We start from the raw sequence: 14,238 nt of genomic DNA, 5'->3' as shown, positions 1-14,238 counted from the left end.
CGTAGGACTTGGGTCAGAGTGAGGGCGACGCAGCGGGTCGGGTGGAGGCTTCAGGTCGAGGAAGGGGCCAAGGGGTCTGCCAGTCCCGCCCGGTCAGGAGTCTGCGCCGCACTGAAGAGCCAGAGAGGGAGGGAGGGCGGGGGACAGGAAGAGAACGAAGCTACAAGGCAGAGCTCTGGCGCGCGCTGTCTCGGGGACACACTCACATACACGCGCGCGCGCGCACACCCGGGACGCAAACAACAGAGGAGGGACCAGCGCCGGCCCGAGAGCACCCCCGGGTGGCAGCCGGGACCGCGCGCCGCCCGCGGCCGCCCCCTCCCCGCCGCCGCCGTTCGTGGGCGCGGACCGCGAGCGGGCAGAGGGGACCGAGCCGCAGAGGGCGCCCTCAGCCCCGCCCCGCCCGCCCGTCACTTAGCTTTCGTTTCCCCGCTGGCGGGGGCGGCCCGAGAGCGGCGGGGGCGGGGCCGGACGAGCCCATGGCCTCCGCCCTCCGCCCGCGCTCCCCACTGCTGCTCGGGCGCCTCCCGGGGCCGCGACGCGGGGCCTGCGCTCCGGCCATGGCACCGCCGCGCCGCTTCGCGCTGGAGCTGCCGGGCTGCACGCTGGCTCACTTCGCCGTCGGCGGCGACGCCCCCGGCGCGCTCCCCGACCCCCGCGCGGCCGCGCTCCTGGGCCCGCCCGGCCGCAGCTACTCGCTGTGCGTGCCGCTGGCGCCGGGCGGGGGCTGCGCGGCCCGGGTGCGGGCGGCGCGGCTGCACCAGCGTTTGCTGCACCAGCTGCGCCGCGGCCCCCTCCGGCGGTGCGAGCTGAGCCCGCTGCTGTGCTACGGCCCCGGCGGCGGGGCGGGCGGCGTGCAGCACGGCTTCCTGCTCCACGACCCCAGCGACAGCCCCGACACCCGGCGCGCGTTGTTCTCCCTGCTCGGCGAGTCCCCGGAGGGCCCGCGTCTGGGCGAGTTCGTGGGCGACGCGCGCCGTCAGGTGTGGCAGCGCCTGTGGGAGCTGCGGGACGGCGCGGAGTGGCGGCAGGTGGGCCCCCGCGAGCGCGTCGTGTCCGCCCCGGAGCCCGCCCTGCACCCGGTGGTGCCCGACCTGCCCAGCTCTGGGGTCTTCCCGCACCGGGAGGCCGCCCGCGCCGTTCTGGAGGCGGTAAGAGTTCTGCCCCTTCCCGGCACCGGGGTGGGCCCCCCCGACAGGGAGTGGACAGGGCGCGCGCTCTCCGGGCTGGCCTCTGCTGCCCGGGGAACTGATTGACGCCGTCGACAAACCAGGCCGCCTGAGTGCCAGACTCCGGTTTAGACACTGCGGCTCTTTTCTCCGTTCTTGGCCGCCAGGAACTTCCCATCCGAGGCGGGAACTGATGTCCCAAGGCCACGCTCGCCAGGCCTGCTCTGAATGCGTGCAGAAGGCGCCCCGGGAGGGAAGAGGCCGCCGGGTGCGGGGAGGATCATGCCATCTGGGAGGCCGGGCATGATTTTGGGGAGAAAAGGGCATGAGTTTGGGGTTTTTGTTCTAAAACCGTGGCTGCCTGCTTACTGGCTGCCGGTCCAGGTCGCACGACCCCTCTGTTCTCCCTTTGGTCTGTGAAACACTTGCCTTGCCTTGGTCAGGACAAGCAGAGCTCTGCACACAGCAGGTGCTCAGGGAAGGAGAGCGAAGGTTCTTTCCCAGCGCAGCCTGGGCGGGGCCTGGGATGTCCAGACTCGGCTTTCTGAGGCTGCACTGTGGAATTTAGTGCATTTTGCAAGCTTTTGGGATTGTATTACAAAGCGGTTTAAAAGGGCAGGACCAATCGCTTGGGTTTAAATCCCAACGCGGCATTTATTACCTGTGTCACGTTCAGTTTCTTATTCCCCGCCCCCCTGCCTCAGTTTCCTTAGTTCGTAGAGGGGAATAATAATGCTGCCACCCTCACCGAGTTACCGTGAAGGCTGGCCATGTTAATCCTCGAAAGCACTTAGAAGATGAAGCACACGCACGTACAAACGTGCGGGCCTCGCTGCAGAGAGGCCGCGGTAAGCAGTGCGGGAGAGCGGAGGTGAGAACTCAGAATGGCCCGGGACGCCCGCGCAGCTCACCCGGTGACCGCGGCGCGCCGCTCTCTTCTCCGCCCCCTAGCGGTTAGGAAGGGGCGGTGCTGGCTGCTCCCGGGAGCTCCGGCCGCAGCTGGTACTCCACGTGCTACAGTTTCCGGTCGCTGGGTCACCCTCATCCTCACTTGCGGTCTTGCCTGTCCTTCCTCCTCTGGGGTGGCTGGTCAGCGTGGGTTGCAGACTGAGTGAGCTCAGCCGCTATCGCCTTTTTTGAGGCACAGCTATTCAGTAAAAAATGAAGGAATTCAGCCCTTCCCAGGTTCAAAATACTATGAATTTGGCACGGCGTCAAACACAGCTTACGCCTTCTTAGCATTGGGCAATCTCGCTCTCAGCAGTTAGAGCTCGCAGAAGCCCCGCTGCTTCGCTGCTCATGCGCAGACGTTGTTTCGCAGTGTATACCCTTCATTCCCGAGGCCCAGGCAGTGCTTGACCTGGTTGACCAGTGCCCGGAGCAGGCCCAGAAAGGGGAGTTCCCGGTCATTGCCATCGAAGGACTGGATGCCACAGGTAATACTACCTTTGAGTTATAGGCAATGCGATTAATTGATCCCTTGCGGGAATAGACAGGTCTTTAATAAGTCAAACTTGATGCAGAGTTCAATTCATAAGCTTCATGTCGGTCTCCAGTGCGTGCCAGGCCCGGAGCTAGGCAGGCCTGGGAGGCAGACGAGTAAGACCTCCGGCGGGAGGCCAGGGGAGGCTGGGCCTCAGGTGCTCCGGTGACCGCGAGAGGCACTGAATGCGGCCTCGGTGTGGGGAACGGGGCCGTGGGGGGCAGCTCTGGAAGGGCTGACACCGGGACTGTTTTCGGAACAGATCAGAGCAGTGCAGGTGAGGAGGGCAAAAGCGGTCCTCCCCGACAGAAGCAACAGCGCGGGCGAAAGTGAAGGGACCTGAGCCAGACCGGGGTATCCGGGAACCACAGGCCGTGCAGAGGGCCCTTCTGGAGCAAAATGAGGAAGAACTAGGAAGCGGAGGGGAAAAAGCCTTGGAGCTGCCAAACACATATCAAAACACAACGGAGAACTCACACTTAGCCCCAAACACAAAAGGCAGGAGAAGCAAGGCGCCAAGGGCAGCCGGATCTAGCCAAGGCCGAGGTCCGGCTTGGGGCAGACGTCACGTGGTTCAGCGCGAGGCGGAGCTCCCCCCGCAGCAGGTGCGGAGCTCCCCCCGCAGCAGGTGCGGAGGGTTTTGAGGAACCAGGTGGAGGTTTTCCCAGGCCCGGAGGTCTACGCCAGAGTTTATCATTAATTTGTAAACAAGAGCACCATTTTGGTTTTCTTCCAAGTGTTGTGATGCCACATAGAGGAAACCCCGGTTCCTAAAGGTCTGCGTCTTTTTTTTTTTTTTTTTTAAATCAAGAATCATAGTAGGCAATGGACTGCTTTGATTTACAGGTGGATAGAGTGTCTTTGCCCTTTCTGGGCTAATACGAGCATTTGGGAGCCGTTTGGTGGCTGTGGTCACGAAGCGCTGTTTGTGTCTTTCCTGCAGGCAAAACCACTGTGAGCCGGTCAGTCTCAGACTCACTCAAGGCTGTGCTCTTGAAGTCGCCACCCGCTTGCATCAGCCAGTGGAGGAAAATCTTTGACGATGAACCAACTATCATTAGAAGAGCTTTTTACTCTTTGGGCAATTATATTGTGGCTTCTGAAATAGCTAAAGAATCTACCAAGTCTCCTGTGATTGTAGACAGGTAGGTGTAAAGATGCTGTGAATTTGGCATTTTCTCCCTAAGTGTGTGTGCGTACCTATATATTGCAAGTATACACCTGTGTTTATTAAGTCAAACTGAATTATGATAATAATAGGAATAATGTCTATGATTTGTTAATTACCCACACCACAGGCTGGCATTTTGCTAAGAGCATACATATATTTTACTGTATCTGAACAATTACATGGTAGGTGGATACTAAATGTTATCCCCAAGTTACTGATGAGAAGCCTAGGTCTTACAAGGGTTAAGTAACTTGCCACTGACTAAGCTAGAAATAGCACATTGGGGATATTGACAAAGCCTCTGCTTTAGAAATCGATGCTTTCAGTAGTTCCTTTGTTCATCAGCTTATTTATAAAACATTTATTGGGCATCTACTGTGTGCCAAAGACTGTTCCCAATTTAGGGGATTCAACGGTAGATGAGCTGGACGACGATGCTCTGCTTTCATGGAGCAAACACACTGTCGCAGGAGAACAGTCAAGTGCATAAAGACATATGGTAATATCAGAGAATGATAAATACTCTGAAGAGGATAAATCAAGGTGGATATGGCTGAGGATGGCCTCTCTAAGGAGGTAATGTCGATCTGAGTTCTGAATGTCCCAAAAGAGATGGGAATGAAAACTATGGAGTAGCAGCATTATGGAGAGAGGGTTCAGCAAAGCCTGCAGACAGAAAGAAGATAGCGTATTCAAGGACTAGAAACAGGGTGATGAGCACGTAGTGGACGAGGGGCTGCTTTCTGGATGAATGGACAGAGAGAGGCGGGGGATAGAACAGCAGGGCCCATGGGCCAAGATAGTGCGGATTTTATTCTGAGTGCAGAGGGGAGCCGTTGGAAGGTTTCAGATAATGGAGTGACATAAACTGCTTTAGATTTTTAAAATTCCATACCGAAGAAGTAGCTTAAAATACCACAAGAATGATTGAAGTGTATGGCAAGCAAGTCATCCTCGGCTTAAAATCACCCAACTCGGTGATGTGGAAATTACAATCACGGTGAGATCCCATTTTGCTCTCATCAGGTAGGTGAGAACCAATGAAAATGTGCTGAGACTCAGAGCTGGAGATCACGGGGGTGGCTAGAAGCCCTACAAGGCACTGGTGGGTGTGGACACGGGGCTCAGAGAGCGATCTGAAGGGGACAGCAAAGTGAACACTGCTTTCACCTCCTGAAGAAATGCAAAAGTTTCTTTTTTAAAATTTATTTCTTTTTTAAAAATTTATTTTTATTTTTTACTTAAATTCTGTTAATTAGCACATAGTGTATTATTAGTTTCCAAAGTAGAGTTCAGTGATTCATCAGTCTTTTTTTGAAGATTTTATTTATTTATTTGAGAGAGAGAGTGAGAGAGAGCACAGCACGAGCCGGGTGAGGGGAGAGAGAAGCAGACTCCCCACTGAGCAGGGAGCCCAATGTGGGGCTCGATCCTGGGACTCCTGGATCATGACCTGAGCTGAAGCCAGACGCTCAACCAACTGAGCCACCCAGGCGCCCCTCATCAGTCTTATCTAATACCCAGTGCTCATCACATCACATACCGTCCCCAGTGTCCATCACCCAGCCACCCCATCCCCCCACCCCCCTCCTTCAGCTGTGTTCATAATATTGAAAAATTTGAAAAACCGAAAGCCCATCAGTAGAAGAAAGGGCACATAAATACTAGCATATTTGTGAAATGGAGCACCATTCAGCAATATAAATCAGGACACTGCATCAGTGTGCATAAAATGCAAAACCCTCATTTCGACTGAGAACATCACGTTTCAGATAGGTGTTCAGTAGAATACAAGCCAAATAATAACAAACTGTAGAGTACGGAGGGGAGAAAGGATATTGAACAAATTTTACAGTGCTAAGGAGAGAGAAATGCAGTTGATACACAGTACAAAAGGTTGAAAACCCCAACTGAATTATTGCTTAATGTTCAGTGAATGTGTATTGCTCTCTGCAATTTTACTTATTTTTGGAAAGATAAGCAATTGTATTGAAGTATGACAAGTATGCAGGAAAAAGCACTAATCATAAATGTAAATCTCAAGGAATTTCAAGTAGTGAACACACCCATGTCTGGATGCCTGCACCCACATCCACACTTAGAACGTTACCACACCCCATAAAGCCAGGTCATTCTCCTTCCCAGTCCCTGCCCATTCTCCCCCCCCGCCCCCCGTAGTGAACACTGCCCGACCTCCATCACTGTGGAATTGTCTGATCTGTTCTTGACGCCCCTGTAAATGCAGCTGTGCCTTAGGACTACCAGCATCTGACTTCCTTCTTGCCACATAGGAGACGCGCCTAGCTGCTATGAACGTACATATTTTTTTTAATAGAGAGTGCGGGGCGGGGAGGGGTGGGGTGGGGAGGGGAAGAGGGGGAGGGAGAGAATCTTAAGCAGACTCGTGCTGAGCTCAGAACCCGACTCCAGGCTTGATCTCATGACCCTGAGATCATGACCTGAGCTGAAGCCAAGAATTGGATGCTCCACTGACCGAGCCAGCCAGGCGCCCCTATGAATATTTTGTACATAACTTGGGTGCGGGTCCATATGCAGTTTTGGTGCATAGATTCCCAGGAGTGGAACCGTAGGGATGTGGGGTTCACGTGTGTTCAGCTTTAGCAGGTATTGCAAAAAGTGTTCTGAAGTGGTTGGAACCACTCACCGTGACCGCCTGCCCCGCAGCGGTGTTTGGGAATTTCCTGTGGCTGGTGTCCTTGTCAACATCTAGCATTGCCTGCCTTTTTTTGAGGGTCTCCACTGGTTCCTGGTGGCCAGGCTGATAGTTACAAGCTAGTTTGCCATATCTGGAAACTTCTACCCCTTTCTTGAAATATCTTTCTCTGTACAATTTTCTGTATCTCTGAAATATTCCATGAAAAGGCGGTTCAGAGCGTGTGTAGGGAATAAAGTGGGAGGTGGTGGGTTGCCAGGCAAGATGAACACAGTAAAAATAAGTTAGAAGGCCGGGGCCGTCCTCTAAGCTACCACACCAGCAGGCAGTTTTAACGCTGGGGATGGCAAGATCGTTATTTCAGGGTTGCAAGTTATAGGGGATCCTGGAGAAGGGTAAGAAATTGAATTCCTTTGTGGGACTTCTTCACCTGTGGGATGTTTTTACCCTATTATTAATGTGTCTGAATCTACCTACCATATCTGAGATCTTTGTTTTCATACAGTGTCCTTTTTCAAGGAGACAGACTAAACTTTTCCTAATATGGGGTGACTCCCTGGGGCATGTGATTTCTTCAGATGTCCCTGGAGTTGCACTGGTTTCTGCATGTAGACAGATACCTATCCTCTCTGCTCCCAGTTTCCTAATGTGTTCAATGGAGATACTCCATATCCCTTCCCTACCTACCACTAAAACCTGAGGTGAATATCCAACGGGTTGATACACGAGGAAGTGCTTTGCAATAGCAAATTGCTATTAAGATATAAAGCATTATTATATAAGCTATGTACAATGTGTCGGCAAATTGCATTTGATTTGAACTGATGTGGCCTGCCTGATGGCAGGAATGGAAAATTCTAAATGGTGGAGAGTCTGAAATTGATGGCCAGCGGGTATGATTATTTAAAATGAGCAGCAGCGTTGTTAGTGAGAGAGCCCCAGCTATAGAAAGCAGGGCTCTCATTCTTCCCTTGCTTTTTCTTCTTTGTGTCTGCGAATTGTCAGCAATTTTGTTCTTTAGAGAGATACCGTATCACCTTGTCAAATGAGAAGAAAAGAGCGGTTATTTGTTGTCTGGGTGGGTTTTGTTCATGTGTAAAGATTTTAATGAAATCCATTTTAGACTACACCATCATCTAGCTGAACAAATGAGGGTGACAGAGTCATTTTTGATGGTGACTGTGGTTAAGGTTGGCAACTTAATCACCCTCATTACCTTTAAAAATCTATTCTTGCTGATGGTTTTTCCACAAAAAGAAGGCTTTTAAAATGAAGATGATATCAGCCTCTGTATTCATAGCTGAGTATTTAATTCACTGAACATGGGACACATGAAAATGCAGAGCAAATTGTAGTTTGGCTGCCAAGAAAAAGAACACCTGGACCCTGCATGGATTTATTCAGCTTGGGAGACTAGACTCATCTCACAGAGAAGGAGAAGTGCACGTTTGTAGGTGGTGAATCAGGGACGTGATAGAGAGGAGGCTCCTGGGTGGGACTCCAGGAGCTAGCCACTGTGGAGGTTGGGGTTTGCAGCACACACTTCTGGAGGTGGACAGGGCTTGGAAGGGTGGATGGTATTGGAATTGACCACCTCCCAAATTAATTTTTTTGGTCCTTTTCAGTATTGTCTGTATTACCATCATTTGCAAATGCAGCTTTAGTTATAACCGGTGTCCAGTAAGAATAGTATTGTCTTATAATGACAGGGTGATACAGTTTTTAAAGGACTTGTCTCTTTTTATTTTTTATTTATTTTTTTAAAAAGATTATTTATTTATTTGACAGAGAGCTAGTAAGAGCAGGAACACAAGCAGGGGGAGTGGGAGAGGGAGAAGCAGGCTTCCCGCCGAGCAGGGAGCCCGATGCAGGGCTCGATCCCAGAAACCCGGGATCATGACCTGAGCTGAAGGCAGACGCTTAACGACTGAGCCACCCAGGCGCCCCAGGACTTGTCTCTTTTTACAGCAACTGTGGAAGGAAACAAAAGTTGCGTGCTTTTCATCTTCCAGATGGGGAAGGTGAGGCTATATTGGCTTAAATGAGTTACCTGTGTCCACAGAACCAGTAGCGGGCAGGGGATAAATCAATATGCAGCTCAGAAAGCACTGTGAATTTATTTTGTAGATCCCAGTACATCCTTTTCACTGTGAAAAGAAGTTCAAATATAAAATGGTCAAGAATTAAGATTTTATTTATTATTTCTTTTAAAAGATTTAGTTATTTTAGAGAGAGAGAAAGCGTGTGTGCATGAAAGCGGGGGGAAGGGTCAGAGAGAGAGGGAGAGAATCCCAAGCAGACTCCACGCTGAGTGCAGAGCCCCATGCGGGGCTCGATCTCACAACCTCGAGATCATGACCTGAGCCGAAACCAAGAGTCGGATGCTTAACCAACTGTGCCACCCAGGCACCCCCAGAATTTAGGATTTTAAAACACTGAAGCCAGTAAATTGAAATACAGACCAGGGTGGGGCTATAGGTACTTCTCTACATTGGGATGTTTATAATAATTTCATAAATATCTGTTGTACGTGATAGTCCTTTGATACTGTATTTGAAGTTTTGCATTTAGTCACTTAAGATTGGAATATGACGTGAACAGGGCAAGATTATAATGAGGTATGCCAATCAATAAACTGATTCCAGTTCATTCATTTGCACACCCAAAGAACATTTACTGCATACTGACTGTGAGCCAGACACTGGTTTCAGGTTTGGGAACGCAGAGGTGACTAAAAAAGGAATTTTCTAAGGGAGGAGTGGAAAGAGGTCATACTTATAGACGAATTGCTTTTCTTTACCATGAGAAGCTCTTCAGTAGAGTCGACCGTGAAAGACATTGAGGGCCCAGAGGAGGGAACCATGAGCTCTGCTTGGGGTCTCATCTGAGCAGGGCTGTGCAGGTAGAGTAGGAGTTTTGCTCGCTGAGAAGCTCACTCCAGGTGGAGGAAAGAGCATGAAGACAGGCTCCTGTGATTCAGCGTGCCGGGTGCACACCCTGAATGCTGTTCTGTGTCTTAGTTAGGCTGGACGTTTCCGGCAGGCAGTGGAAGGCCATGGGGCATCTTGAAATAGATTGTCTTTTATCGTTGTGATTTTCCTTTCCTCCCCCTGCCAGCATTTAAAATGAACCAGTCAGGGCGCCTGGGTGGCTCAGTCGTTAAGCGTCTGCCTTCGGCTCAGGTCATGATCCCAGGGTCCTGGGATCGAGTCCCACATCGGGCTCCCTGCTCGGCGGGAAGCCTGCTTCTCCCTCTCCCACTCTCCCTGCTTGTGTTCCCTCTCTCGCTGTGTCTCTCTCTCTCAACTAAATAAATAAAATCTTTAAAAAATAAAATAAAATAAAATAAAATGAACCAGTCAATAGGGCCCTGCTTCACTCAGGGAGGATTTCACAGAGTAGTGGAGGTCGTATTTGTGTTCATTTCCCTCCCTGACAGGTGTCGACACACAGTGAGAGGCTGGGCGCTGGGCGGGACAAAGGCCGCCTCGCCGGGGTCCCCAGAACATGGATTTCATCCGCAGATTTTTATGTGGCCGAGACACAAGGTCAGATGCCAGGGGACTACCAAGCACATCTCTCCTCCCGGTCGCCCCCCCTTTCACGGAAGGCATGTGGGCCAGGCCAGAGAGACGCAACAGTGTCACCTCGTGACAGTGCTGAGTCTGTCGCTCTCTGAAGAGCCCACTGCATTCTCATTGTGGTTGCTGACTTCGGCTTATTTTTTACATTTTATAAATACTTTAAAAACATGATTTAGGGGCGCCTGGGTGGCTCAGTCGGTGAAGCTTTGACCTTCGGCTCAGGTCATGATCCCAGGGTCCTGAGATCGAGTCCTGCATCGGGCTCCCCGATCGGTGCGGGGCCTGCTTCTCCTCCCTCTGCCCCTCCCCCCCACTTGTGTTTTCTCTCGCTCACTCTGCTCTCTCTCAAATAAAAAAAAACTTAAAAAAATAAGATTTAGTTTTATTTATTTGATATATGCAATGCTAAGGAAACTTGAGCAGAGCCATCCCTGGTTTCAGCTTTTCCCCCAGCTGGTTTTCAGGTGCACCCTGACCTTGGCCTCTGTGGATGCGGAACTCACTCCTGGCCCCCTTCTCAGGTACTGGCAGAGCACGGCCACCTACGCCATAGCCACCGAGGTGACCGGGGGGCTCCAGCACCTGCCCCCGGCCCATCATCCCATATACCAGTGGCCTAGGGACCTGCTCAAGCCCGACCTGGTCCTGCTGCTCACAGTGAGTCCCGAGGAGCGGATGCATCGGATTGAGCGCCGGGGCATGGAGAGGACCAGAGAGGAAGCTGAACTGGAGGCCAACAGCATATTCCGTCAAAAGTAGGTGTCCTGGTGTGCATGGCAGGGGTTCCTGGCCATGGTGCTGAGCTGGGATCAGCTCTGACTTTACGAATGTGGAGAAAATGACATCATTCCCATTTTTCAAACCCACGATACAATATCCTCCAAGGGGGTTCAGCTCCTTCTGACGGTATTGTTCCCCCAGGGCTTTGGCATTGTGACGGTAAAGCCCCAGGCTATCTGACTGGGCCTCAGACCTTCCTTCTAGTCCTGGCTGTGCCGGGAACAGTGTGAACCTGGCTAAGACCGTGCACGTTCCTGGGTCTTGGCTCCCCAGTCATAATCTAATGGGCACCGAGTGCTGATGAGCTCGCGGTGACTTTTCCTTATAGGTGCTTCCCGTGTGTCAGGAGTTTGGGTTCTGATGCTCTCTGATCCTGGCAAGTGAACATGAGCCATATTTTACAGTTTACAAAACTGGGGCTCAAAGGACTGAGTGATTTGTCTAGGTTGGGTGCTCTTTAGTAAAACTGGGATTAAAATCACGGTCTTTCTGATTTTAAAGGCAGTGCTTTTGTTTTCATTAGAAATCTACGAAACACTAGCGGGAGAGTCTGGGCTATCTTCTTGCTTGATGGCTGAGCATGAGTCAGCTCTGAAGGACAGGTTCGAAAAGCCAAAGCAGAGTAGTTTAGATAAATAAACAACAATAGCAGTGCTATCGTAACACAATCCTGTTACAAATAATTGAATAACAACTCTGCTGTGCGCAGAGAAACCACGTCAGACCATTTACTTGGACTAATTCAATTAGACCTCGTGACAAACTCACCAGGAAGACATGATTTCAGTCCTCATTTTACAGATGAGAAGACGGAGGCAGAGGGGAAAGAAATTTGTTAGCTTCACTCAGCTAGGAAGTGGTAAACGGCACGTGTTGTAACCACCTGCCATCATACTTCCGTCAGGCCGTCCGCACACTCATTCAGAGGTATCAAGGCTAGGTCACCCCAGAGGGAGATGTGGAAACCCAGTGCAATTTTAGAAGACTCAGCCACGAAAACAGTGCGTATGCTGAGGACCTCTGGCTTGTCTGAGATCCTTCAGGGCACAGACTGTGGAGACCTTTCGCGGTTGTCCCATTAGTTAATCTCTTTGAGCCTCTGCTACTTTTTCTACAAAATGGGGATGACATGGTTCCCTTCCTGAGGTCACCCTGAGTATGAAACCAGAAGAATCATGCAGAATGCTGATGCTTGGTAGGTAATAGGTATCAATAAAGGCTAGCTATTAAGCCTTATTATGAATTTATGATTTATTAAACAAAATGTATCAAATGTCTCCCATGGACAAAGCTAGTGGCTGAGGGGAACAGTGAGATAAACCAGATGGGGCCCTTGCTGTAAGCTGTGTCCGTTATGGTAGGAAAATAGCATTTGCATGGAGAGCCGTGTTAAAAAATAAGCCAACTCTTTTCATTCTGTCTGTCCCCAGGGTAGAAGTGTCCTATCAGCGGATGGAGAACCCTTGTTGCCATGTAGTTGATGCCAGCCCCTCAAGAGAAAAAGTCCTCCAGATGGTCTTAAGTGTAATCCAAAATAATTGTAATTAATTGTAATTACTCCAAAATGTAATTACACATTTTGCTAGATTTGATGTTGTTTAATGCATCTAGGCCCACGACTGGTTACCTGGTTTCCCCAGATTACTGTTGCATAAACATAGTATGTCCTAGAAAACTGGAGACCAGGCATTTCGATTTTACTTAAACCATTGTCCTCCCTTTTGACCAATGGACCCATCAAGGTTGAGACTGTCATGTTCCAGCCAGAGATCAGTGGTTGCTTTCTTCAAGTATAACAAATGTTTTCTTGGAATGTATTTTTAACTACGTCCCTACCAAATCCCTCCCAGTTTTTCTCATCCAGAAAGCATGAGGTATACAGAAGTAACAAGGAAGATCTCCCAAATCAACGGAAGCTCCTCAGCCTCTCCCATGTCTACACCTGGGCCACTGATGAGATCTCCACGTGGTAGACTTGCCTTCTTCCCAAAACGGCCGCACTTCACTGGGGACTTGGCTCTGATCCTAGGGCCAAGTACTCTTGAAGAAAGGGTCCACGTGTCCTGGCTGTCTGAGGACACTCCCACAGAGCCATCTTTGGGTAGAGGACACTTACATAGAAGACCTAGGACTTGTGCCCTACCACCTCTGAGATGGTCCTCGTGGTTAGCACTTCAGAGTCAAATACAGAGACTGCCAACCCAAGGTGCTCTAAATACAAATACACCAACCTTCTTTGAATTATGTTCTGCTTATTTATATTTCTTTCTTTTCCCCTGACAACACGGTTTTGGATATAATGAGTGTTTTGGACTGAGCTAGATGCATTAAACTTAGCCAATCGAGCAATATATTTATATTGATATTTACATCATGTTTCTCCTCAGTGTGGGGCTCTGCTTTACTAATTAAAATTGGAGCCAAGAAGCTAAATGCAATGCTTGTTGTGTATTTTCATTACACAGATTTAATTTATCTTACTAAATAAGCACAGTGGATCCTGGAATGGGATTTCTTAGTAAATTATCTTGCACTTAAATGTCTTATGCTTACACATGAAATCAGCTTTGAGATCTGTTTGCCTAGGGGGATAAAAAAGCTGAGGAAAGAGGAAATCTAATAACTATGTGGTCTTGGGTGAGTCACTAAACATCAGTAGTTCATGTAACTTGATCTAAAAAGTGATAATAATTCTTTATTTGTCCTAAGGAGTTTGCTGAACCAGGGGATTACCTAAAATTCCTTCCAGTTCTAAGCTGGGTGAAGTTTGTAAATTAGACATCCCCCCCAAATAATTACATTTAAGGCCTTATCAGATTTATCATATAGAATCTTAAATTATAATAAAGTTTAGTATTAATAACTGCATCATACTGTTTTTCAAAGGAATTACAGGTAATTTTTACATAATGTATTTACATGTATAAATATGTATTTGGTTTCAGTTGAAAATATTTTTAAAGCCAATAAATAGCATTAGGTTTCTGAAAGATGTGATATCTAATTATGTTATTGGTGTTATTTACTTTAAACAGTTTGAAAAGCTTATGTCGGCAGTCTAGAAAAGCAAACATTTTATGCTTTCTCTCTGTAGCTTGCAAATGAATAAAGTTGCTGTGATTTTCTAATTTATGATGTTGTCACAGTGTATGTTGGTTGTTCAGAGGTGCTGGTCCAGTGGGGCTTTTGTATTGATGGGGGTTTTTGGTCAAGGAAGTGGGAAGGTGTGAGCTCGCCGGCCAAGGGGAATCTGTGGTCAAAGTGCTTTCAGAGGAAGGGAGGGCATTTTTGTTTTGTTTTAGATAAAATGGTTTCAGGAAAGTGGAATCCTTTCTTCATTGCAGATATTAAAAAAAAGAAATAATTCTTTGTACTCT

General features: G+C 49.4%; 1 protein-coding gene across 1 annotated transcript; it reads left to right on the top strand.

Annotated features, from left to right (window-relative positions):
- The first annotated feature begins 464 nt into the window (after window positions 1-464).
- On the top strand, window positions 465-13,993 carry CMPK2 (cytidine/uridine monophosphate kinase 2). The gene is made up of 5 exons (XM_032430104.1): window positions 465-1,151; window positions 2,491-2,605; window positions 3,596-3,797; window positions 10,603-10,836; window positions 12,292-13,993. The coding sequence occupies exons 1-5, from the start codon at window positions 480-482 to the stop codon at window positions 12,407-12,409; spliced, it is 1,341 nt and encodes a 446-aa protein (XP_032285995.1). The 5' UTR covers window positions 465-479; the 3' UTR covers window positions 12,410-13,993.
- The last annotated feature ends 245 nt before the right edge of the window (window positions 13,994-14,238 follow it).

The sequence above is a fragment of the Phoca vitulina genome, unplaced genomic scaffold (assembly GCF_004348235.1).
Source record: "Phoca vitulina isolate PV1807 unplaced genomic scaffold, GSC_HSeal_1.0 scaffold42, whole genome shotgun sequence".
NCBI lineage: Eukaryota > Metazoa > Chordata > Mammalia > Carnivora > Phocidae > Phoca > Phoca vitulina.
This window is presented reverse-complemented; position numbering and strand designations above follow the sequence as displayed.

What these genes read in the sequence shown, in the direction of transcription:
- CMPK2 (XM_032430104.1), top strand. Translation starts at nt 480, where the DNA reads ATGGCCTCCGCCCTCCGCCCGCGCTCCCCACTGCTGCTCGGGCGCCTC. An exon ending in CCCGCGCCGTTCTGGAGGCG is followed by an intron (nt 1,152 to 2,490) that starts GTAAGAGTTCTG and finishes GTTGTTTCGCAG; the next exon opens with TGTATACCCTTCATTCCCGA. An exon ending in TCTCCTGTGATTGTAGACAG is followed by an intron (nt 3,798 to 10,602) that starts GTAGGTGTAAAG and finishes CCCCCTTCTCAG; the next exon opens with GTACTGGCAGAGCACGGCCA.